The following is a 27,213-nucleotide window of genomic DNA, read 5'->3' on the forward strand; positions in this document are numbered from 1 at the left end:
ACTACCTGGGTACTGTGGGGACCACTGGGTGTGACCTAAAAACTAACAAAAGGAATAAGGTATTAGTATATATGCTATCATTCCAAAATCTAATTTTAATAATGAAAAGCTAACAGTTAAATAGGAGAAATAGCTCCTGAGCTGGGAAGATGCCTCAAAGGCCAAGCATCTCTGCTTTGCAAGCACGAGCCCTAAATACAATTCCCAGCACCACATGGGCCCTCGGGCACCACAGAGTATGACTCCCTCCACCCAAGGTACATAATCTCATGTATATGACCTATGGATCCTTAACACTTCCTGCTAAGGCAGTCATTAGCTCTGTGCTCAGATGGGCAAGACTATTAATGTTAATCACAGGTTTATGAGACTGAAAGATTAGAAATAAAAAGTGAGAAATAAAAAGATTAGAAATAAAAAGTGAAGCACTAGATAAGTGCTTCAATGACATGTTAATTTTTTTAATGAAATGTTTAAATGAAACAACATGATTTATTTCAGTTAAGGCATAATTACATAATAGAATAACGTAAAGAAATAAGCTACCTATATTTACTGCCATGGAAAGGCTTCCGTTTTGAGGTGGAGGAAGGCAAACCTGGCAGTGCTCTGGGGCTATTCTTGGCTCAGAGGTCACTTCGGAGTTGCTCAGGAGACCACACAGTGCCCCTAATTGGACACACACAGCCCGCTGGGCTACCTCCCCAGCTCTAGAAAAACATGCTTAAGGCAAAATGTAAATCAACGAACACTTGACCCAGTGTAAAATAAAAACATAAAATGCATGTTCTTGGTAGGGGAAGTCTAGAAAGATACCTACTGAACCTTAACATTATTTCTAGAGTAAACCAATTTTAGATGGTTTTATGGAACAAATATTTCATATGTTTTCCCAGATCTTCTATAGTGATCAGGTATTATTTAAAGACTTTCCAAAGAAAGAAAGAAGGCTACCCTTTTAAACTGCTTAGTAAATTAACTAGTCCTTTTGGACTAGGAGTTAGCCAGGTTCTCTGTCTTACTGCTAGCTACTTGTTTATCTTGGCCTCCTACAGGTTGCTCTTGTGGACCTACAGGACATCCCCAGGACACTAGGTCTAATGACAGCTGCGTGTTCTATCAGTGGTGTGGGATGAGAGATCCAATATATTTTATTTATGTATTTATTTATATGCTTTTTGGATCACACCCAGCGATGCTCAGGGGTTACTCCTGGCTCATGCACTCAGGAATTACCCCTGGCTCAGGGGACCATATGGGATGCTGGGAATCGAACCCGGGTCAGCCGTGTGCAAGGCAATCGCCCTACCCACTCTGCTATCACTACAGCCCCACATCTTTTAAACCCTAGGATGGCTTTCTTTTTCTCTTTTTTTGTCTCTTTCTTTGTTAGGGAGACACAGTCGCTGGTGCTCAGGGCCTATTCCTGGCTCTGCATTCAGGGATCAGTCCTGACTGGCTCAGGGGACCATATGTGGCACCAGAGATTAAACCCAAGTCAGGTATGAGCAAAGCAAGCACCTTACCTGCTATACTATCTCCGTGACCTGCTAAGATGATTTTCTGACCAGTTTCATATAGTGTCACCTCCTATCAGTCTTTTCCTCTGTTTTATCCTAGAACTTACTTGTGAAATGTGACCAACATACCACTCACCATAGAACAATCCTCAAAGCAAACACTTAACCAGGTTACAGTGTAAGCTCAAGTGTTTACAGATGAGATTTTCATCCTTTTCTCTGACCTTGTGCCAGTGAATGAAACTTTAATGATTTTTAGCATTGTAATCTAATTAAATGCTGCATAAACTTAAATTACTATGTCAGACAAATAAGATAGACTTCCATTTTCTTTAACGAATGACAGCCTAAGTCCCTGGAGTATGTGTGTGCTCAAGCACATTTTTTTTCAATGCATTACCGCTGACACCACCTGCTGAGGTGGAATTTAGGTCTTTAATTCTTTTTATGGTTAGTGACATAGCTCATAGATCACCATAAAAGGAAAGTTGGAAATCATTTATTCTATTATAATGATAATATATAACTTAAAGGTAAATGTAGCTAAATAAAAAAAATCAATCTCTCACAATTATTCCCTCTCCTCAAAAATAGTACCAAAAATGAAAAGAGATAAACAACTTAATCAGCATAAAGCACTGGGTATATTTCTAAATATAGCTCTCTGCAACCAAAAAGATAATCAATCAATGAATTCCAATCCCCAGAATAGGTTTAAGGTATTATTTTTACTGGTGTGAATATAAACATTTTATGAATATAAACATTTTGGTATCTTTTAAACTTCTATTTATACACCGCAAACACAATTCATGTCTACCTTCTAGTCCTAATACTACCCTTAGCCCAAAATAAATAACCTCAGCTAATTTTAGATTGCATCAGTGAGATGATTATTTCTGGAGTAGAAGATATATATGCTTAACAAGAAAATAGTGAGATAGGAAATGTAAGAAAGGGATAGAGAGATAGTATAACAATTAAGGTGCTTGCCTCGAATTCTGTCAACCCACATTCAACCCCAGGTACCACATATGGTCCTATGAGCCCTGCCAGAAGTAAGCCTTGACCACAGCAAGATGTGGCCCCAGAACAAAACAAACCATCTTCCATCACCAACACAAAAATGTAAGCAAAATAGAGGTAAAATGATTAAGACAAATTGAAATGATATAATTTTAACTGGGGAGCATGAGTGATAGTACTGTAAGGTTCTATCTTTAACTAAGTAAGGAGGTGCTTGCCTTGCATGTGGCAGACCCAGGTTTGATCCCTGGCATCTCATATGGTTCCCCAAGCAGTGCCAGGAGTAATTCCTAAGTGCAGAATCAGGAATACCCCTGAGTATTGCAGGATGTAGCCCCAAAACAAACAAACAAACAAATACAGTAAATTTCTACAGGCCAGAGTGATAGTACAATAGATAGGGCATTTGCCTTGCATGTGGCCAAAACAGGTTCGATTCCCAGAATCCCATATGGCCTGGAGTGATCCCTAAGCACAGAACCAAGAGTCAGCCCTCAGCACCACAAAAGACAGACAAACAAAACGAAAAATGTAAAATCCCTCAGCGTCAGAAATGACAGAAAAACAAAGCAAAAAATGTAATTGAAGAAGTTCAAGAATACCACAGAAACCACAGCGACAGAATTCTAAATGCAGGGAACCGTGAAGACAAAAATACAAGCCAGCAGCAATAATGAAGTGGCAAAAATAAAAGTGAGGTAAACGAATGAAAGAGAATGGAAGATTTTCTTTTCCATAATTTGTTTTTATTAGTGAATCACCGTGATGTATAGTTACAGACTTACAAACTTCCGTGCTTGCACTTCAGTCATATAATGGTCAAGTATCCATCCCTCCACCAGTGCCCATTTCCCACCACCAACAGTCCCAGCATTCCTCCAACCATCCCCACCCTGTACCCCCTTCCCCCAGACCACCTCTGTGGCAAGGCATCCCCCCTTGCTCTCTCTCTCTCCTTTGGGTGTTGTGGTTTAATAGATGTATTTAGTGGCCATCATGTTTGGTCTATAGTCTGCTTTCAGAGTGTGTCTCCCATCCCGAGCGGATCCTCCTAGCACCATTTACTTGGTGATCCCTTCTCTAACTGAACTGCCTTTCCCCCAGTATGTGAGGCCAGCTTCTAAGCTGTGGATTAATCTTCCCAGTGCTTGTCTCTAATAATTCTGTGTGTTAGTCTCCCAGAGAATGGTAGATTCTTGATGGATGTATAAAAGGAATAATCTCCAAATTACAGCAGAAGAAGAGGAAAAAGAAAAGGGGCATGAACAACTGGTGGAAGAAATAACTGAGAACTTCCCCAATCTCTGCACAGAGATTCTGCACAGATTCAAGAGGCCCAAATGAAACAGACGCTAAAAGAACACCAAGACACACAGTAATCCAGGACAGAGTAATTAAGAACTCTAGTCCTAAAAATCACACCAGACCATGGTTTGAATCCTCGATATGGTAAATCTTGTGTGACCCTGAGCAAGTCATTTAATTCTTTTAAAGTATACCAAGCCTGAGAATTTTGTTAAGATAAATCCAGGTAAACCTAGCCACATGCTTAATTAAGTATAATGCCTTGTTCAGTAAGCACACATTGACTTGGCCCTGCTCTTGCTAAGGTCTTCACTCAGCTGTGTACAGTGCTATTCAGCAACTGCTTTTGCTGTTCAGCAAGTCAACAACAGTGAGACATAACAGACCAGTCCCACAGTCTCTGGTGCAATGTGTATTGAGGACAAAGTGTTGTCTCTTTAATAAGGACCAGAAAAAAAGTGATCCTTTCATGACAGAACCTTAAAGATGGTTCAACAAGCTGAGCACACATGATCTGCACACAGGGTTTGATACCAGACACCACACAGTCCCCAAGCACTGTACTGGAGCATCCCCTAAGCACTGTGGTCACAGGCCCAAAACGGAAGGGAAAAAGAGAAGTGACAATGCCATTTTGTGTCTGTTCTGTTTTTTTAAACCACATCAGCAACGCTCAGGACTGACTCCTAACTGCACTCAGGGATCACTCTTAGCAGGGCATGAGAAACCATCCAGGGAGCTAGAGGTCAAAACTCAGCTTAGCTGCATGCAAGGCAAGCCCCCTGTTTCAGTTCCAGCCCCAACAAAACTAGTTTTTGAAAAAATTGTTATCAAAAAAACGTTTAAGTCAACTGACTTATGAAAAAACAAAAGGAAGAGTACGTTTCTTACCATAGGCAGTGCATTGATTTCTGATATCATCTATGCTTTCTACATTGATGGCTTCTTGAAGAAAAAGGTAACAACTGTCTTGGAACTGAACCCAGGTGGATGAAGGACAATCTGTGAAGAAAGAGGAAAAAAGTCATTATCAATAACTTGAGAATAACAACTGCACATTCCAGGGCCAGGGGAACTGCACAACGGCTTAGAGTGCCTGCCCTGCAAGCATGTGATCATGAATTCAAAGGCCCAGTGTCCCACAGGTGCCAAGCTCCACTGATCCTGTCACTGCAAGTTATTTTAATCCACACTACATCCAGCTGTGTGCATACACCACTAAGTAAGTGACCTCTAACAAGCACTGAAACTAAGAAGATTTGCAAGTGCCATCACCGGGAAATGTGACCCTGAGTGAGCACTAGAACCCAAACTTGTGTGTCTCGATGAAGATGTAACAACTGGTAATCTGGCAGTGATTTGCAAGCACTGCAACTAAAGGAGCACAAATCTGCACAAACAGCTTTAGTACAAGTACACAACCTAATGTGTGAGCTCTAGGGCATGCCCCAGCTACCTGGTAGGAGCAATTCTCGCCATTGCAAGAACATGTAAGGGGCTGTGAGGGAGGAGACAAAAAAAAGAAAAGAAGAAGAAAATGAGAAGCCGAAGTGATAGCACAGTATGTAGGGCATTTGCTTGGCACGCAGCCAACCTAAGTTCAATCCCTAGCATCCCATATGGTCCTCAAGCACCACCAGGAGTAATTCCTCAGTGCAGAGTCAGGAATAACCCCTGGACACTTCTGGGTATGGCCCAAAAAAACAAAAGAGAAAAAATTTTAATAAATTACTAAAATAAGGATATTATATATTAAATTTTCACCAGAAAGAATGGTGTGTCCCTTGTTATTTTAACAACTCTCCCATTAATTTTTTAAATGAGGAATCAATTATAGGTACAACCTCAGAAATACTGCAGACTCAGTTACATATACTGAAATAAAGCAAATATCACAATAAAGGAAGCCAACTGAACGTTTTAGTTTCTCAATGTGTATAAACATTATGTTTCTATGGTAATCTGCAAAATATGCAGCACTATGAAGCCTAATGAAGTACATGTACCTTAATTAAAATATATTGCCAAAAACTGCTAACCATCATCCAAGCGTAATTTAGCAAGTCATAATCTTTGCTGGTGGAGAGTCCCACTTGATATGGATGGCTGCTGACCTATCAGCATGTGGGGTTGCTGAAACTTAAAGTGTCTGTGGTATTTTTTAGGAATGGGGCATGGGTCATAGCCAGCAGTACTCATGGGCTATCCTTGGTTTGTTGCTCAGCAGTGACCAGCAGCAGTGCCCAAGGGAACATACGAGGTGTCCAGGATTGAAACTGAGTTGGCCATATGAAAGGCAAATGCCATAACTCCTGTAGAATCTTTTTGACCCATGTAGCTATTTCTTATACTAAGACAACAACGCAGTTTGTGTAGTCACCGGGAGACTAGGAAATCCCGGCAGCTCTCTCTCGCTGCCTGCGTTCAGTGGTCGGCCTTGGAGGAAATGAGGGCCAGGCTGGTTGGTGATCAGTTGCCATTTATTCCATTCTCCCCACACGCCTGTTCCTATCTCACTAAGCCTATCTCCTCTGGCTCCCTGCTCATCACTCGCAGCTCCCACTTGCTTTATTGTTCTCTCTCTGTCTCTCTCCAATTCTCCTGGGTAGCAACCAGCCCAGGTCCAGTAGCACTATCAACATATGAAAGCCCTTCCTGATCTCCAATTAGACTCAAGGGCAAAATACCATTTAAGGGTTTTCTCCTCTCCTTAGTCCAATACCTTAATAAACATCTTAATTAACATATTTATTCTACTTCTTAATATTAGTTATTTTGTATGGACACAATAAGAGATACATTAAGCTTATAAGGTGGCTCTCCTGGGGACATCTGGCTATAGATCTCAGACTACAGTGCTCAGGCCAGATTAATCTTTCCTAACCCTAGCAGGGTCCTAATCTAGTTGTTACTTATTGGGATCATGACAAAATTTGTCCATGACCATGCTATTAACTTATAGTTAAGTGTTATGGCACTTTGGCCAGGCCCATTTTGATGCCAGGGTAGCTCACAGCTTGCCCTGGGTTGATCCAGTCCCTCTTTGGAACCCTGCTTTTGGGGTACTAGCAAGTAAGGGCAACTGAGGCTTAGTTGAGAAGGCACATACCCAAGAGTGAATATTATTTGGAGTCAATTAACTCCCAAGTTACAAAAGCATAACATTAACTGTCTTCTTGTGTCTATACAAGAAGGACACTGCAGGGTTGGAGCGATGGTACAGCAGGTGGGGCGTTTGCTTTGCATATGGCGGACCTAAATTCAATCCTCAGCATCCCATATGGTCGCCCACACACTGCCAGGAGTAATTCCTGAGTTCAGGGCCAGGAGTAACCCCTGTGCATCGCTGGGTGTGACCCAAAGACCAAAAAAAAAAAAAAGAGAGAGACTGCTCTGAATTAACTATGCAAAGGACTTAAGGAGAAGAGAATAGCAATATTTTCAAGTTAACAGAATATGATTAGGAGATTAAGGTGATTGATTGGTTGGGGAAGCAGAGCACAAAGAAAGAGATTACAAATAAACACCGAGGAATAGGAGCATTGTGATGGGAGTAACTCAATAAACCTAAGTTCCCTGTGGCAAGGCAGAAAGGAAAAACCAATGTTATCCTACAGTTTGCTGCACCCATTTGCTCACCTTTTTATTAAAAACATTCCCTGTAGCATGAGATAATGTTTGATAACATTTTACCCACAGACTTCTTTCAAAATTGGAGTTAAATCATGTCGAATCCTACAACTGTTTATTAACTTAGTTTATGAGATCTTCTAAACCCTTTTGCTGTCATATCAATAATGCTCACAACATGTCGATTAGGAATGAATTTACACCTGAAAAATTCACATTGCTCATTCTTGAACAGCGTGCTTGTGTTATCATGAGATTCTAATCACATCTCCAGGCTCCACATGAATGATAATGCCATTGTCCCTATTTTAAATATTTTAAATATTGCAATATGTCAGGAATAGTGAGGTCAAGGAGAAGAGAGACAGAGATGGCCAGCTGAAGGATAGTCAGAATGAATCAACATAAGGTCACCATCTTCTGTGGAGGTGCTTCATGGCATGTCGAAAGAAGTACAGTAGTAACAACAAAGATCACAACCACCAGATCACTGTTATAACATGTAGTGATAAAGAATAGTGTTTAAAAGAGTACAAATAACCAAAATACAACACAAAGTCACTAAGTGAGCACATTCTAGAAAAATGATGTAAAAGGGTTGACTGAAGGTTACCTATAAACCCTCCATTTGTCAAAAATGCCATTTCTGCAAAGCACAATAAAAAGAGGTTTGCCTGTACTGTGATAGAAATTTAATTTTTCCTCACACATACCTGGGAAAAAAGAATGGTGCCAATGATTTTCTTCCTATTTGACAGAAGAAAATACAAATCTTTGTATTTTTAGGACTTAGGTCATATATATGACAGTATTATTATCAAGAAAACACTTTATAAGGATTTCAACCAATTAGAATTACAAGTTCTCTTTGAAAGTTATCCTTCTAATACATAGTAACAATTTCAGGAGACTTCAGAATTTACAAGATTTAGTGGCCAGAGCCCCTTCGATGCTTCACCATCTCATCTTGGTGAGGGGGTGGCAACGGTGCCAACTGGCGAAGAGTGAACCAACAGGTAGCGACCAAAGAAGCAGGCAGGAGCAGGGCTGGACTCCTTGCATCGACATCGGCAAAACTATCGTCCAATCTGCCTGTTGTCCGGTGTTTACAAGTTGTTCACTCGAGTCATTCTGAATAGGATTGGCAGAATACCAGATGAAGAACAACAATACAAGCAAGCCTGGTTCTGAAAAGGATTCAGCACAGTCGACCATACCCACACGGTGACCAAACTCATCGAAGTTTTGAGAGAGTTCAAGATGCTGCTCTGTGTAACGTTCATCGATTTAAAGAAGGCCTTTGATTCTGTTGAGACTGAAGCAGTCATCGAAGCCCTAGCCAAACAGGGCATTCAAACTCAGTACATCAGGATCCTCCATGAGCTGTATTACGGATTCATCACCAGGATCTCACCATTCTAAAAGAAAGTGATCACTGACTCTAAAGAGAGGGGTTCAGCAGAGCAATACTATTTCACCGAAACTCTTCAGTGCCACCCTCAAGAACGTCATGCAACGACTGGAATGGGAAGGAATAGGAGTGAAGATAGCACAACTACACCACCTCTGCTTCGCTGATGACATTATTCTAATAACACCAAATATCAGTCAAGTGGCACAAATGCTGGCTGACTTCGACCATGAGTGTGGAAAGGTTGAACTGCAGCTGAATCTCACGAAGACAATGTTCATGAGAAATGAACTAGCTCCTGACATTATATTTTATCTCAACGGAATGAACATATCCGAATGCAACAGCTATGTGTACCTGGGTCGAGAACTCAACGTGAGGAACGACTTGGTGCCAGAACTGCACAGGAGGAAGAGAGCAGCATGGAATACCTTCAAGAGCGTTGAAGAAGTGGTTAAGACGACAAAGAACCTCCAGCTCCGGGCACATCTTTTTGACTCCACTGTTCTTCCTGCACTAACATACGCCTCAGAGACCTGGGCCCTAAGAAAACAGGATGAGAACGCTATTCGGGTCTCCCAAAGAGGAATCGAAAGAGCTATGCTTGGAATATCACGTTTCACTCAAGTGAGAAGGAATCTGAAGTTCCAACCTCTGTCAACGATGAGAATCAGGGACGCTGACTTGTTTGCCAAGGTGTTGAAATTCAGATGGGCCAGACACATAATGCAATCTAGAGATGACCACTGGACTAGAGCTATTACTTACTGGATTCCATGGGATGTCAAAAGAATGCCTGGCCGCCCACCTACAAGATGGTCTGACCTCTTTGTCAAGACCCTGAACGAACAGTTTGATGCTCTTCATGATCCCGGAACGAATGGACACCATTGACTACATTATCATGTGACAAATGGAGGGATGAATGGAGACGTTACTGGTGCCTGCTCTATCAAATCGATGAGCAATAGGACAACAAGTGATACAAGTGAAGTGGCCAGAGATGTTGCTATAGCTGTAGGACCTTGCATGCAGCTGACACAGTTGGTGTCCCATACATTCCCCTGAGCACTACCAGGGATAATTCCTGAACACAGAGCCACCAGTAGCCCCTGAGTGTAAGTGGGTGTAGTCCAAAAACCAAAACCAAAACTAAACAAAATAAAAAAGAATTCAAAAGATTTAAAGTTTACAAGGCTGGAGAGGTATTACAGCCAGAACAACTTTTGTCTCATTCACAGCTGATCAGATTTCAATCTCTAGAACCACACAAGGTCCCTGAGCAATGCCAGGAGCCCCTGCAGAATCCAGAGCTAATAGTCAGTGCTGAGCAGAGTCAGGTGTGCCCCACAAACAAACAAACAAATAAAGAAACAACAACAGCAAGTCTTTTAAAAAAATAATAATTTACAAGATCTTTTTGTTATAGTTTTACTTCCAAGGGTCAGGAAAACACTCAATGGGCCCAAGCACATGGCTTTGTATGGAGGAAGCTTTTCAATCTCCCCACTGCCCCCCCGCCCCCACCAGAGTGATAGTGGTAAACCCACCACAGGCCTGAGCTTTCAGCTCCAGCTGGTCCAGCACTAACAAGCATCATCCCTGGCCTCCCAAGCATGGCTGAGAAGTCTTCCCCCATTTCTTTTTAAAGTGTAAGTCCAGGAACAGGAAAGAAAACAAGTTGCTGGAATGTGACCTTTCACCGAAGTTCATTGTGCACAGGAAAGAAAGATTTATTTTTTTAGTCTTATTTATTTATTTATCTATTTATTTATTTATTTATTTATGGAATCACCATGAGCTACACTTACAAAGCTTTCCTATTTGAGTTTCAGTCATATAATGATCAAACACCCATCCCTCCACCAGTGCACATTTTCCACCACCAATGTCCCCAGTATCCCTCCCCACCTCCATCCCAACCCACCCACTGCTTCTATGGCATTCAATTTCCTTATTCCTCTCTCTCTACTTTGGGGCACTATGGTTTTCAATACAGATACTGAGAGACCATCATGTTTGGCCCTTGTTCTACTTTCAGCACACATCTCCCATCCTGAGCAATCCCTCCAACCATCATTGACTTAGTGATCTCTTCTCTATCCCACCTGCCTTCTTCCCCACTTTATAAGGCAAGCTTCCAATTGTGGAGCAATCCTCCTGGCCCTGTCTCTACTGTCCTTGGGTGTTAGTCTCATATTAGGATATTTTATATTCCGCAAATGAGTGCAGTCATTCTATGTCTGTCCCTCTCTTTCTGACTCATTACACTTAGCATGATATTCTCCATAACCATCCACTTATAAGCAAATTTCATGACTTCATTTTTCCTACCAGCTGCATAGCATTCCATTATGTAGATGAACCAAAGTTTCTTTAACCAGTCATTTGTTCTTGGGCACTTGGGTTGTTTCCAGATTCTGGCTATTGTGAACAGTGCTGCAATGAACATATAGGTGAAGGTGTCATTTCTACTGTGCTCTTTTGCACTCTAGGGATATATTCCCAGAAGTTGTATTGATGGGTCGTATGGAAGCTTAACTTATAGTTTTTTTAAGGAGTACCCATATTGTTTCCCGAAAAGGCTGGACCAGTTGGCATTCCCACCAACAATGAAAGACAGTCCCTTTCTTCCCACATCCGCACAGTAAGATTAATTTTTGTTTGTTTGGGGGCCACACCTAATGATGCTCAGGAGTTACTCCTGGCTCTGCACTCAGGAATAACTCCTGGTGGTGCTTGAGAGACCAGATGAGATGCCAGGGATCGAATCCAGGTCAGCTCTATGAAAGGCAAATGCCCTACCCCCTGTACAATAGCTCTAACCCCTAGAATGATATTCCTGTGAATGGTCCTAACACCTCATCAAAGCAGGTTCTTTGAGCCAGTTGCATGAACAAAACCAGATCTGCTCCATTACTGTGGCAAGAGGGATGTTGCTGTGGCTATCTTGATATCTATCACTTTTAATATTTTTAAGGGTGGCCATTTGTAAGCCCCAGTTCTGAATAACGGGGCATGAAGTATTACACTTTATTTTAGGACTCCACTGAGGAAATCACAAAGATTTTGCCTACTTTTATTTTAATTTGTTTGTATATATATATGTATATATATATATATATATATATTGCTTTTGGGGTCACACCTGGCGATGCACAAGGGTCACTCCTGGCTCTGCACTCAGGAATTACTCCTGGCAGTGCTCAGGGGACCATATGGGATGCTGGGAATCGAACCAGGGTCAGCCGCATGCAAGGCAAACGCCCTACCTGCTGTGCTATCGCTCCAGCCCCCAAATTTGTGTGTATTTTTATGAAATATAAACAGTAACACCTTACTACAAGGATCAGAACTTAACAGCCATGTTAACCTTAATTTAATTGCCTTGACTTTAGTAATCTCTGTGTTTGAGCTCAGCTGCTTCTTTTTGTTTATGTTTTGGGGCCACACCTCATTATGCTAAGAGGATATGTGCCTGGCTCCATGCTCAGTGGTCACTCCTAGCACTGTTTAGGGATCATGTAGTACAGGGATCAAATCTGGGTCTCCCGTATGAAAGCATTCACTCCAGCCTATTTTAACTATCTCTACCAACCTTAAGTTCAGCTTTTCCACTTAGGAAAATGAAATTAGTTATATTTTGGAAGGAAGGGTATTTTTAAGGGCCACCCCAGTGATGCTGGGCCCCAAGGTTCTGCAGGCCCTGGTGGCAGGGAACACACTGAGGGCCTTGGACATGTGAAGCTTATGCTCTACCACCTGATTAAACTGCCTGCGCCACTGAATTAGCTCTTTAACTATGTCTACAATAGAACCAGCCTAGAAAGAGCAGCAGAAGGATCAGGTTTGGAAGTCAGAAGGACATTAGAGAAACCATTATATTACACTCACATTGTCAAAAGAGAAAATTTAATATCTATCTTGTAAAATCACTGCTAATTTAGGTCACTGTTATAGAAAAAATTCAAATACGACAGACTCCTTAAAATGATTCTGATGAGTGAGACGTTCTACTTTTTTTTGTTGTTTCTGTGGTTCTTTTTTTAAATTTTATTTTAATCTTTGGCCACACACCTGGCAGTTCTCAGGGATTACTCCTGGATGGTTGAGGTGGGGGGGGCATCTGGGATACTGGGGGTCGAACCTGGGTCAGCCATGTGCAAGGCGAGCACCTTACCCACTGTATGATCACTTCAACTGAGACCTACTACTTTCTCCTCACCTCATACTGCTATATGTGCTGCATCATCAAGAGACATGAAACCAGGTGCTCCAAAGCAAATCTTTTGTGTACAAATTTTTCTTCCTGATATTTAGTAAAATCCTTTAAGTACACATGTAAGAACCTTGCCTAGACCTTTTCTATTCTATGGATATTTGTTTGGGGATTAAAAAAATAATAAAAATTGTAAAGAATCTTTTTAAAGAACTTTTAAAAATTTTATTTATTTATTTTTAGTTTTTTGGGGGGCATGCCCAGCAATGCTCAGGGATTATTCCTGGCTCCACTCAAGAATTACATCTGGTGGGCTGGAGCGATAGCATAGCAGGTAGGGCATTTGCCTTGCACGCGGCTGACCCGGGTTCCATTCCCAGCATCCCATATGGTCCCCCAAGCACCGCCAGGAATAATTCCTGAGTGCATAAGCCAGGAGTAACTTCTGTGCAATGCCATATCTGACCCAAAAAGAAAAACAAAATTACCTCTGGTGATGCTCAGGGGACCGTATGGGATTCAAGGGTCAGCTGTATGCAAGCCAAGTACCCTCACCTCTGTTCTATCACTCTGGCCCCTTAAAGAACTTTTAAAAAACGTAATATAACACCACCTGATGGCTTAAAGGTAGAAAGGTAAGGAATTTTTGTTTTCCTCTCTTTTTGGGTGAGCACACCCAGTGGTGCTCCAGCTTTACTTCTGAATTTGCATTCATGGGTCATTTACTCCTGGTTGGGCTTGGAGGACCATATGGGATACGACCTATTGGCCATGTGCTATGTAAATACTTTAACCACTCTGCTATCTCTTTGTCCCAACGTAAGAATTAAGAGTGACCGGGCACCCCTGGAGAGAGTCTAAAGTCTGCAGAGAGCAGTGTATGTGAGAACACTCTCTGCCAGCTTTCTGCACACTCAACTGCCTTCTTTGAAGTTTGGTCTTGACTTGCTCAGAGGAAAACACCTTTATTTTCTGAAATTCACTTGCAGACCATCAAATAGTTTTTCCTGTCTGCTCATCCTTTGAGTACCAGGCTGTCTAGATCAGACAAAGGGTCCACTCGTGACCCTTTTTCACCCAAGAGATGCAACATGGATGAACACTGCCAGAAACACCTAAGATTCATTCCACAATGAATTCTAAATTCACTTCTGGCTGCTGAACGTTCAGAAAACCCTTTTATCTCCCAAATGTTTCATGACCCCAGTGGCGAGGATGCATATAGCCTTGCCAGTGTCCATCACTGGAATTTTACTTTGACTTTCACTCTTTCATTCACAATTTCATCACACAACTCATTTTCTCCGGGCCCACCGCCCAAACGCAGTTAGTCTTCACAGAAGAATCGTAACTTTGAAATCAGAACTTGGGTTTTTACCTTGGTGATTAGAACTTGGTCAACTGCTGTGCTTCCTTAGGGACAAAGGGATATTCACCTCACTGTATTATTCTGAACATGAGATTAGATGCTATAAAACTGCACATCACAGTGCCTAGGAGGGAAAGGGCTCAAACTATGTAGCTTTTAGTGCCATAAATGTCACGTTTGTCTTTCTTCACCTTGAGACAGTGACGATTCTAAAGGCAAAGACTAACCGGGTTCGATTCCTCCGTCCCTCTCAGAGAGCCTGGTAAGCTACCTAGAGTATCCCCCCGCCCTCCCCACACAGCAGAGTCTTGCAAGCTACCCATGATGTATTCGATATGCCAAAAACAGTAACAAGTCTCACAATGGAGACTTGCTGGTGCCCTGGAGCAAATTGATGAACAATGGGATGACATTGCTATAGTGCTACGGAGTTTCAACATATCCACAGCTCTTGCACCATCACAGGGACTCAAAACAATTTACTGATTGAATAAATCTTATCTATTTTTTACCGCTGAATCACTTAGTTACCATGGCTTCAATATCTTCAAGCACTCCTTTTCCAGAGTTTTATTTCTCTTTCTTATACAACCATCCTAAGTTTCTGACATCCTAAAATGTTACTGGATTGGCCGTGCCTCCATTTCCTATACCTTTACTGGCATACACTTGAGAACATTTGGGAACAGGAAAAATAATACATAGATAAAGTTGCTAGCCTTGTAATGCAGCTCACCTGATTTTGTCTCTCTCAAGAGAACAAAAAATAAAATTAACACCAAGTGAAGTAAAACTTAAAACTACTTCTTTGTATACTTGTAATTCTAGTGCTTTGTAAATTATAATACACTTATATTCCACTTCTCTAAGAAGTATTACCTCCCCTTCTTATCATTTCTTACTCCTCTAAATCCCTACAGGATTTTGCACCACACGCACATGATAGGCCTTTTTTGAACTACAGCCTTCTTCAGATCTTCCTAGATGACTGAGTTCTATTTCAAGCTACTTGGGATAAGGCTGAGGGGGACAGGGATGTGGCCCAGTTAGGTTAGATTGCACACTTCACATAACGAAACAGAAAGCCTGAGAAGGCTGAGGATATTATCTCGGCAGTAAAATATGCCTCCCAGGACTCATATTCATGTAAGTCACTTTCTCAGATGGCTACCTAGAGTAGTGAGCTTTTGACCATTCTAACTCCAAAAAGCCAGGTTGATGTACAGAATATGCACAACCAGAGCCCAGGAGATAGCTCAAAAGACTGGAGTGCATTTTTGGCACAGTGGATACCTGAGGTCCATTTCTGGCATCATATGGTCTCCCAAGCACCATTAGGAATAAGCACTGGGCCAAAAGTGGCTGCAGAGCACTGCTGGGCTTACCCCCAAGCCAAATATCTATTTCCATATTTGGATACCTATATGTAACAACAATGTATAGTACGTTTTCCTGCAAAAAGATCTGTGTTACCCTTGATGTTTTACACTCATTCATATACACTGATCAAAGCCTATTCTATTGGGTTGGTCTGAGTTACCTTATTTCCAGCTGGACATTGAGCTGAGTGAGAGCAGAGACAAAGTCTTTACATCGAACTGTACCCCACGTCACAGTGACTTGTATATAAAACTAAACAGTATTCAGAGAAGTGGGGCAGTACGGGTTATGCTCTTTTGGACATGAAAACCAGGAAAGTCTGGTTACATGATCGTGGTAATTTACCCTTACTGGCCCTCATTAAAAAAAGTTCATGGAAAAGGGCTAATTTATAGGAAGGGACTTTCTCACAAAGAAAACTACTATAGGTTTTAGTGGTTCTGTAATGACAAATAAGCTGTATGTAATGAGAATTATAAAATTGTAATGAAAATTAAGAAAATGATGTGGACTAGGAAACTGAAACCGACCCCCTAAGTTAAACAAAAGAAGGGAGGGAGAAGAAAACATTTTATAACCCCCAATTAACCAAGTTAAGAATCTACCAGCCTAGGTGGGAATGCCGACTAGTTCAGCCCTTTTGGAAAACAATATGGACGATTCTCAAAAAATTAGAAATTGAGCTCCCATTTGACCCAGCAATACCACTGCTGGGAATATATCCCGGAAAAGCCAAAAAGTATAGTCGAAATGACATCTGCACTTATATGTTCATCGCAGCACTGTTTACAATAGCCAGAATCTGGAAAAAACCCGAGTGCCCTAGAACAGATGACTGGTTGAAGAAACTCTGGTACATCTATACAATGGAATACTACGCAGCTGTTAGAAAAAATGAGGTCATGATGTTTGCATATAAGTGGATCAGCATGGAAAGTATCATGCTAAGTGAAATAAGTCAGAAAGAGAGAGACAGACATAGAAAGATTGCACTCATCTGTGGAGCATAGAATAATAGACTATAAGACTAACACCCAAGGTTAGTAGAAATAAATACCAGGAGGTCGTCCCCATGGCTTGGAGGCTGGTCTCTCATTCTGGGCAACTCAGAGAAGGGAACACCAAGTAAAACGTGGTCGGAGGTCATGCGGGGGAAGGGTGATTGTGCCGAATATAGACTAGAGACTAAACACAATGGCCACTGAACACCTTTATTGCAAACCACAACACCCAATCAGAGAGAGAGATCAAAAGGGAATACCCTGCCATAGTGGCAGTGTGGAGTGGCGGGAGACGGGACTGGGGAGGGCAGGAGAGATGCTGGGTTTACTGGTAGTAGGGAATGGGCACTGGTGAAGGGATGGGTTCTTGAACTTTGTATGGGGGAAACACTAGCACAAAAATGTCTAAAACTGTAACTGTACCCTCACGTTGATTCACTAATTAAAAATAAATAATTAAAAAAAAAAGAATCTACCAGCCTAAATTGATGGGAGTGCAATGGGCCCGACATATTTATGGGCATGCATGAGAGATGGTACCTGAAGGCCGTACCAAAAATGGACAAGATATACTGACACTGACTTTTTCTTCTGAGCACCTGAAGGACGTACCATGTAGGAACGATGCATTGATTGTTTTTCTTTTACTTATTACCTATGTATCCTGTCTCACTGATAAGAATATATGTATATTGTAGCTCACCTTTAGGAGATAAAAGAGAGACTTCCTCTGCAAAAGGGCTCTGGATCTCTTTCTTTTCTGACTTTATTAGAAGCGCTGAGCTTCTAATAAACTCACTATCCTATCCTGAGCTCTCTCTCTGTGTTCATTCGTGGCTCGTGCCAGCACAACAGTACCACTCTGAATAAAAAGCAGAGCGGGGTGTGAGATGAGATGGGGGTATATATACCTGGGTATATATACAAGAATATACTTGCCCTCCTGGGGAATATATTCTTGCTAAGGTAGATATAAAAACATTTAGTGATCTTTTAGTAAGTAAAAAATTTTAATCTTCATAAGAAAAGGCTTGGGAGACATAAGTTTGATCCGAGTATCACAAGCTTTCCTGAACAGCACTAAGAGAGTCAGTGTAACCACTGAGCACCATTGGTTGTGGCCCCCTAATCGATACAATGAAATCAATTTCCTTGTGTTTTATTATCCGTAAATGTTTGAGTTGTATGCCTAATTCATATAGGCATATGCTGGGGGTTGTGTAAAATTATCTTAGGTGAAAGGGACCATAAGGGGAACAAGTTGAAGAGGTCCTGAGACAGGCGCCCTATCCAGGGTGGGGCAAGCTAAATAGGAGTACAAAGGTCAGGCATGCTCCAGGGAGCTCCCGGAAATCCCCATTCAGGAAGTATGATTTCTCTTTATAGGTCTCTCGTCCTCTCTCGACCTCCCTTCTCCATTCTGTCATTTCCTAAAAAAAAGAAAATTACTGGTGGGGGTGGGGGTGGAAGACTGTGCATGGGTCACAATCAACTATGATCAGGGCTTTCTCCTGGCTCTGCTCATTGGTCACTTCTGGTGGCGCTCAAAAGAGCACACATGATGCTGGGCATTGAACCAAGGTTGGCAGTATGCAAGGCAAAGTGCGTCACACCTGTACTGTCTCTTGGACCTGGTACTTATTAATTTTTTTAAATACAAAAGCCAGGAGGTAAGAATCACTATGGATATTTTGGAGGCCAACAACCAAAGAGATAAACAATAAGAGAAAAAGTCAAAGAGAGAAGCAAGATCTGGAGTATGAGGTTAGGACGGCTGTTTTTGTTTCATTTTGCTTGGTTTTTGTGCTATACCTGGGGGTGTTCAGAGCTTGCTCCTGACTCTGTGCTCAGAGTTCAATTCTGGAGAAGCTCAGGGACCATCTGGGGTACTGGGGACTAAACCTGAGTCAGCTGCATACAAGGCAAGTGCCTTATACGCTGTGCTATCTGTCTAGCCCCCTAAGGTTGCAATTTTAGAATGCTGTCTTAGAAAGACCTCTTTATAAAGGTGACATTTAAAAACAGATCTGATGAGCTGAAGTAAAAAAATAACCACATGTCTCTCTAGGTCAGAGGGAGTAAGCATTACATACAAGCCCTGAGATGGAAATGAGATGAGAAGCCGAACCATAAGGGTAACTGAGGCAACTGCAAAACCACTGCTGAATAATTAAGTAAGCAATATGTGACAAGAGTCCGCTCCACCCACTAAGAACTACAATCAGAAAAAGAGGAGAAAGAAGACACAGAAAGCAGACTGTTGTTTCACTTTCTCAGAATATGCAGCTGCTTTCTCCTCAGATGCATTTAAGTATGCGCAGTAATTCAGCCAATTCAGCACCAACCCCTTCTCAAGCTCCAGGTCAGTGTGAGTGCACCAAAAATAAATCTTAAGCATTACAGAAGAGAAATACATTTACTCTTGGGTACACCCGGCGGTGCTCAGGGTCCACTGTGTTCTGTGCTGGGATTTGAATCAGGGTTAAAACCACAGCTGCATGCAAGGCCAGCACCTTACTCAGTACTGTCTCTCCCACCCCAGGAGAAATATTTGTGTATAAGAAGAACAATTCAAAGAGTTCAAATAGTCTGATAGCTCCTGGGAGCAAAGCTACAAGGTTCGTGTGCTTTACAAGCTAGAAGCTAAATCTGGGTCTGGGATGTGACCCAGAAGTACAGCTCTGCATGTGTGAGGTCCTGAGCTCTGTCCCTAGCAACATAAAAGTTTATTTACTTATTTATTTGCTTTTTGGGTCAGACCCGACGATGCACAGGAGTCATCCTGGCTCTGCACTCAGGAATTGCCCCTGGCGGTGCTCAGGGGACCATATGGGATGCTGGGAATTGAACCTGGGTCAGCTGAGTGCAAGGCAAATGCCCTACCCACTGTGCTATCGCTCCAGCTGACAAGTTTAAATCTTCTTCATAGAGCTAAGTATTTTTGCTGTGGTTCAGTTGTAGCTAAAAAAATCTGCCTCCGTAAAATATAGCTGTAGGTTTTCAATTGCTGATTTTTTCCCTACAAAAATATATTTCAAAAACAGAATGGAGCAAAAGCAAGCTACAGTGCTTGCTTTGCATGTGGCTGAACCCAGGTTAATCCCTGACACCACATATGGTTCCCCAAACCCCACCAGGAATGATAGCTGAGCACAGAATTAGTCAAAAGCCTTGAGTACTGCCAGGTGTGACCCCCATAAAACAATAAAAAATTATTTTCTATAAATATATCCTGCTCATCACACTCTCTGCAAAGTGCTTTTTCTGTTTTTCTTTCTCCTTCACAGCAGTCCTGAAAGACAGGTTATTAAAAATGCACCTAAGTTGCTCCTTATGGATTTTGTAATTTTATAATTCCATTAATTTAACATGAATGACATTTAAGAGCCTGATTAAAAATAAATTAAATGCTTGCATTTAACATGGCTCCAGTGCTTTCCAATAGATCCTCTGCCAGAAATTATCAACAGGAAAAAAAAACAAAAACGCCCTATCCACAGGAAGGTTTTGTAACACCTTTCGGTTCCCAGTTTTTGTATACCTTTTCAACAAGGCACAGCCTTAAAGTAAGTGATCCTTGGAACATACCTGTTCTGAATGTTAACACTAGCACTATAACACCGTCGTCCCGTTGTTCATCTATTTGCTTGAGCAGGCACCAGTAACGTCTCCATTGTGAGATTTGTTGTTACTGTTTTTGGCATACTGAATATGCCACAAATATGCCAGTCTCTGCTGTGTGGGTGGGATACTCTTGGTAGCTTGCTGGGCTCTCCGAGAGGGATGGAGGAATTGAACCCGGGTTGGCCATGTGCAAGGCAAACGCCCTACTCGCTGTGCTATGGCTCCACTGGATAGGCTGGATAGTAGAGTCAACACTAAAATTGCTTTAAGAGAAAACACCTCTCAGTAGCAAGACCTTAGCCCTCTCCCGTGAAGATAGGAGTAGCAACACTGATTCAGCGATCCCCTGAGCAGGATAGGGAGACCTAATTATGCCTGGGGAAGGAGTGGCTGTTCCAAGTCCCAGACTAATTAAGGGGATCTGGGCAGTACCCTAAGCTGCAAAATTTCCTGAAATGGCAAGGAAATTCACAGTCACTCCAACATTCCAGACCTTCTCCCATTCTGCAGCGCGGCCTATCTTCCACCACATTCACCTCCACATTCTTCGCTCTAAAACTTTTCCCATAGCTGCCATGATCACATTTCATAGAACGAGAATTCTGCCTTTCTCCCTGGGAACCAATGGTCCAGTTACTTGTAGAATCAGCTTCAAAAGCTTCCCTCAGGGGCTGAAGAGATAGAACAGTGGGTAGGGTTCTTGCCATGCATGAAACTGATGCAGATTCAATCCCCAGCATCCCATATGGTCCCCTGAGGACCACCAGGAGTGATCCCTCAGTGCAGAGCCAAGAATTATGGTCATATATGATCACAATAAATAATGCAATTATAACAGTTGAGTGTTTAAGGAAAACTAGTTTATTTTCACCAGCAAAATTACTTTCTATCTCTGGGATTGTATCTTGAAGCAATATTGGGAAGAGATACTGAATGGAAAAAAAATGTTAAGGTAAAACAAATTTTGCAAAGGGAAATTAGAAATATATAGGGTTTTTTTATGTAGTTTATACAAAGCAAGTATAAATGAACTAGCCATTATCTCTGTGAATAAATCCAAGTCTTTAGAATTCTCTCTTATGTCCAGGAAAATTATTGATAAGTGGATGTAATAAGTATCATTAAAAATGGATTTTCATAAAAATAAAAAGAGATACCCCTGAGTATTGCCAGGAGTGGCCCATAAAACAAAATGAAACAATAATAAAAACAAAATCTGCCCTCAAACCATAAAATAACACACAAAAGGAATGAAATACTTCCTGTAGGGTATAAAAACTATGGACAAGGGCTGGAGTAGGGTGCTTACCTTACATGCAGCTGACCAGGTTCAATCCCCAGTATCCCTGAGCCCTGCTAAGAGTGATCCATGAGCACAGAGCCAAGAGTCAACCCTAAGCACAGGTGGTTGGGTGTGGCCCTGAAAGCAAAACCCAACAAAATTCAACAATCATTCTACTGCAAAAATAGTTTTTAGCACAAAAACACTTTCTTCGGGGTGCAAGGGACTCCCAAGGAGTACTCAGGGGGTATGGAGACCACTACTGACAAAATTTAGCCAATAGGGCCTGCCCGGTGCCACTCTGCTGCAGTACTACCTGGACCCGTGGTGCTCGGGACCAGCCGGTGGCATCCTGGAGTGCCCAGGGGATTCAGGGTTGTACCCACATATGGACATTTTGAAAGCTCCTCAACAATAAAAGAAGTTCTGAAATAATATATAGTTATAATTTCACTTTTCCACTAGGAAAAAAATAAACCTCTATGAACAACTCAAAATAGGAAAAAGCAGGTATGTTGTAATTTCCCCCTTAAAACTATGCCTACCACAAGGGTCAGAAATAGATAAAGTTGATTTAACGCTTTAAGTTTTAATTATGAGATGAATTCAAGACAGAAATAAAATAACTTCAAAGAAACTGCAACTCAATTATTTCCCCCAAATTTTAAGGCACTGATCTATTGACCTTTTTATAATAAATTAGAATCAAGTAAACAAACACACAATAAAGCAAATACCACAAAACAGTAAACTTTGTGCTGTTATGGGGTTACCTTTGACAAGCCAAAAGACAAGGAATAACTCACATCTCAAATTATTATTATAATGAGTACTTTGAAGAAGATTAAAAAAAAAAACCGAGCGGCTAGAGAAGTATAGAACAGGGGTTAAAGCATTCACCCTGCATGCAGCGGACTCTTATTTTATCCGTGAAAACCTGGTCCTCCAAGCAAGGCTGAAACTTACAGGCCAACACAGACCTGGCAGCAGCCCCTGAGCACATCCAGGTATGGCCCCAAAACCAGAAAAAAATAAACAACAATAAGCCAAAGACAGAGACGTGACAAGCGAACATAGATGTTTAGAAAAGGCACGATAAGCTGATAAGCTGACACGTGAGCAAAGACCTGAATGATGAGGGTGGAGGGAGGCAGATATACTAAGGACGAGGGAAGGGGCGGGAAAGAAGACCTGGAAGGAGAAAGTGGTTCAGACAGAAGAATCAGTGGAGGGGAGTCAGAGCAGATAAAGAGACATGGCAGGAAGTGCAGAAGAGATCATATCAAAGAAAAGCCGTAGGTGGTATTTCAAAACGAGCAACTTGGATTCCGACCCACATGATGATCACAAAATGAGAATTTACTGTGAACAAGTTTCTAATCCCTTATCTCATGGGAAATCACTAACCCATGCAAGGCAAGTGTCAATAAACACACCCTGATTCCACTGTCTATAAAAAGCAGCATCACAGAAGAGTTTACAGAACCATACTTAGGAATGTAAAGGATGTTGTGCTCACTGTAATTTTCGAAACAATTACTAATAATAGCATGAAATCACTTCCACTACTCAACTCCAAAATAACAAAGCAGAGAGAACAATAACTGCGTTCTCACTGCAACATCAAATGTAGCTACACAAACCCATAGGAGCTTGTCAGTTAAGATCCTGTCATTCAGCCACTTCTGTGATAATACTGAAAAGCTCTTTCTTGACTTGGCCCGAGACCAACAATGACTCCTGATTTTTGTCTGGATAAGAGATATATAAAGTACCGTCTCTTGCCCGCATGCTTGGCTGTCATCCCCGGGGCTCCAGCTTCCTTCCCCACCCCGAGCAGAGCTCCCGGTGGCCAAGACCACCAGAACCTAGCTACAGACACACCCGAGGCCCCTCTCCACATGCTCGGACAGGCCTCATGCATGAAGGTACCGGCAGAGGAACCCAGGTGTGTGTAAATCAATCAATGGCCAATATCCAGAGACTTAAAAGCGAGCTCCCAGAAGATATCTTGTAGCCTACTTCTTCCTCTGGAAAAAACTGGCAAGCTTCTGAGAGTTTCCTGCCCACATGGGACAGCCTTGCAAGCTTCCCATGGTGTATTCATATCCAGTAACAAGCTGGATCTCATTCCCCTGACCCTGAAAGAGTCTCCAGTGCGACACTGTTGGAAGGGCCAAGTCGAGATAGACTTCTAAGATCTCAGGGAAAGGATGAATGGACAGGTTACTGAGCCCGCTCAAGATATCGACGATTAACGGGGATTTCGTGATTCGTGAAAGTACCGTCAACCTTCCATACTTGTGCAGTCTGCAGCTGCAGATTCAACCATTGTGGATCGAAAATATATAATAGGGAGCTGGAGAAGTAATACAGAGCACAGAGCTTGGAATAGCCCTGGAGCACTGTCAGGTTTTTGACCCCAAACCAGCAAAAGTAAATATGCAATAGGTAGTGGGATCTAAGACTATGTTTGTAGTGAACATGTGCAGATATTCTTATTCTTGTCATTATATTCTAAGCAATTACAGTGTAGCAGCAATTTACATGATTTACACGCTTCAGGCCACTTTCCATACACTCAGACGGAGTCTCACGCATGAGCGAAGCCCCACGGAAGCCAGGTAATGGGGAACTTTGTGATCTTGGACTCTGGGCTAAATGGGATCAGGGAGAAGAGAGCCTCTGCCTGCTTCCCCCAGTCTCTGGCCACCCAGGGGTCATACCCATAAACTACGTCCTGCCAGCGCCAGATAATCTCTTCACCAGCCACCGTTCAGAACTCACAGGTGCTTCTCCTGGAAGGGACCATAAAATGAGGCCCCCATAACTATGCCACCAGACTTCACACCAGCCTGTTTCCACTCGGGACGCTCCAGAGGGGGGTGGGTGAGAGCCCTCTCCACACCAAGGGACCCAACTCCGGCAGTCGACCTCCACTACCAAACTGCTGCCACACTCCAGGCCACTTTCCAGACACTCAGGCAGAGCCTCACGCAAGAGTGAACATATTCCTGGACCACTTTGCAGCCGTGTGATACATCACCATAGAAGGAAATAAATAAATAAACATATATATATGTGTGTATATATGCACATATATATACACATATATATGTGCCTCTCGGAGAGCCTGGCAAGCTACCGAGAGTATCCCGCCTGCACAGCAGAGCCTGACAAGCTCCCCATGGCGTATTCAATAAGCCAAAAACAGTAACAATAACAGGTCTCATTCCACTGACCCTGAAAGAGCCTTCAATCACTGGAAAAGACGAGTAGGGAGAGGCTGCTAAAATCTCAGGGCTAGGACAAATGGAGATGTTACTGGCGCCCGATCGAGTAAATCGATGAACGATGGAATGACAGTGATACAGTGATACACTGATTTAGGTTTAAGAAATCTACAGATGACTTAAAGTACTCGGCAGGGCCTGGAGAGATCGTGCAGGGATAAAGCAACTGCCTTGTAGGCGGCTGATCCTGGTTTGAATAGTTAGCATCAAATATGTTACCTCCACTGGTGTTAGGCCACCCTAAATAAAATAAATGAGATGGGAGGATGGCATAAGTTAATGGGAAAAAACTATGCCATCTTATAAAAGGGACTTTAGTCTCCATGGATTTTGGTGTTTATTTACTGGGCTCCTGAAACCAAATGCATTAGTCTTCCTGCATTATGACAAAAAATCTACACAGTAACTTTTAAGCCATCAACATGTGAGTGTATGTGCTAAATTTTAATCCATCAGCATGTAAGTATATGTGTTAAGTACCCATAAACACCCACTGCATGAAGAGTGGTACGCATAAACTCTTCTAGTGATAATACAACCCTTGGTTAATTATGAAGAAAACAAAAGGAAGGAAACCGAGATTTATGATGACTGGAATAGGTACCAGATGGAGTCCCCAGCTAATGTCACAGAAGCAGAGATAGCCCTGGGCTGTAAGCTCCAATTTAGAGCAACGAGTTTAGTGCAATAACTTGATCTAGCCACGTGTCTGCACCTAACTCCAAAGCTCAGCCTATCTTCTAAAGTAAGCCTCCCAATGGTATCTGATTAATAGCCTAATTTATTTAACATCAACTTTAAAAGCCTTTTTATCCATGCTGAACGTTAAAAGAGGGAAAAGAACACATCTTTCCACAGATAGCTTGTTCTCTATTGCTGACCAGAGCAGCTTCTGTGTGTGTGTGTGTGTGTGTGTGTTGTTGTTGTTGTTGTTGTTTTTGTTTTCTTCATTTTAGTCTCACCAGCATCGCTCCTGGATCAGCTTCCTGGGATCACTACTGACTGTACTCAGGCGAAAATATTGGTGCCAGGGATTGAACCAGGATCTGCTACAAGCAACCCAGGCACTTTAACTGTTGTATTATTTCTTTGGCCTCCCAAAACAGTTTCTATGAAGAGATAATGTAGATAAAAATTTTTTTTTAATTTGTTGGAGGAGGGTTTTTGGTGGTGGGGCAGGGTGTTGAGTATTGTGGTGGTAGTGCAGTACCATAATTTTGAATGTTAATATCATAAACTTTAACACTACTATAACTATGTTACAAAAAACACTTAAAAATTATAAGAAAGAGTTTTAATTTTAACTTTTAAAATCCTGATTTTCTTAAACAATTGTGTTTTTTTTTTGTTTTGTTTTGATTTTGCTTTTTGGGTCACACCCAGTGATGCTCAGGGATTACTCTTGGCTCTGCACTCAGGAAACTCCTGGCAGTTCTCAGGGGACCATATGGGATGCTGGGGATCGAACCGGGTGGCCACGTGCAAGGCAAAAGCCCTGCCCGCTGTGCTATTGTTCCAGCCCCTAAACAATTTTTTAAATTAAAAAGTTAAACAGAGGTTGGAGAGTTAGGCCAATAGGTAGGGCAGTTGCCTTATATGATACCAACCCAGTTTTGATCCCTGTCACCCCCTGTGGTCCACTGAGCCTGCCCGAAGTGATCCCTGGGCGACAAACCAGGATTAAGCCCCGAGCACAATGGGTCTGGCCCAAAAATCAAAACAAAAAAAAGTTTTAAAAATGTAATTAAAAGACAAAAAATAAAATGCCCCCGAAAGGACAGGGAAGACAGATCACAGGGCTATGGTTGATAAGGATCCAAGTTTAATTCTCACAAAGCAGGCCGCCTGGGCAGGAGCAAAACCAGGTGCAGTCCTACTGACTTCTGGCACCAAAGGGCTCCAGCAGACCAAAGCCCTGGTCCCTGACACTAAGTCATCAGGGCCACACAGCCCACCACCTTTCAGAATGGCCTCTCGTTTCCATAAGCAGTTTGCCTCAACTTGACAAGAATAGTCTATTTGACGAGCCAAAAGCACTAAAGAGTGGCAAGGCAGAGACTAAATTAAACGGAGTTTAGAGGATCCTGGCAACAAAGCAGGCAGGAATCTCACAAACAGTTGGGCCACCTCTAGTGCAGGCCCTTCTATGCAAA

At 42.1% G+C, this 27,213-nt stretch overlaps 1 protein-coding gene across 1 annotated transcript in view; it reads right to left on the bottom strand.

Annotated features, from left to right (window-relative positions):
• The window catches only part of LY75 (lymphocyte antigen 75), a 150,027-nt gene that overhangs the window by 12,981 nt on the left and 109,833 nt on the right, over window positions 1–27,213 (bottom strand). The window contains exon 35 of the mRNA XM_055123154.1: window positions 4,743–4,853. Within this exon, the coding sequence (XP_054979129.1) occupies window positions 4,743–4,853 (111 nt within the window). The remainder of the gene's footprint in view (window positions 1–4,742; window positions 4,854–27,213) is intronic.

Source organism: Sorex araneus, chromosome X, assembly GCF_027595985.1.
Source record: "Sorex araneus isolate mSorAra2 chromosome X, mSorAra2.pri, whole genome shotgun sequence".
NCBI classification, from domain to species: Eukaryota; Metazoa; Chordata; class Mammalia; order Eulipotyphla; family Soricidae; genus Sorex; species Sorex araneus.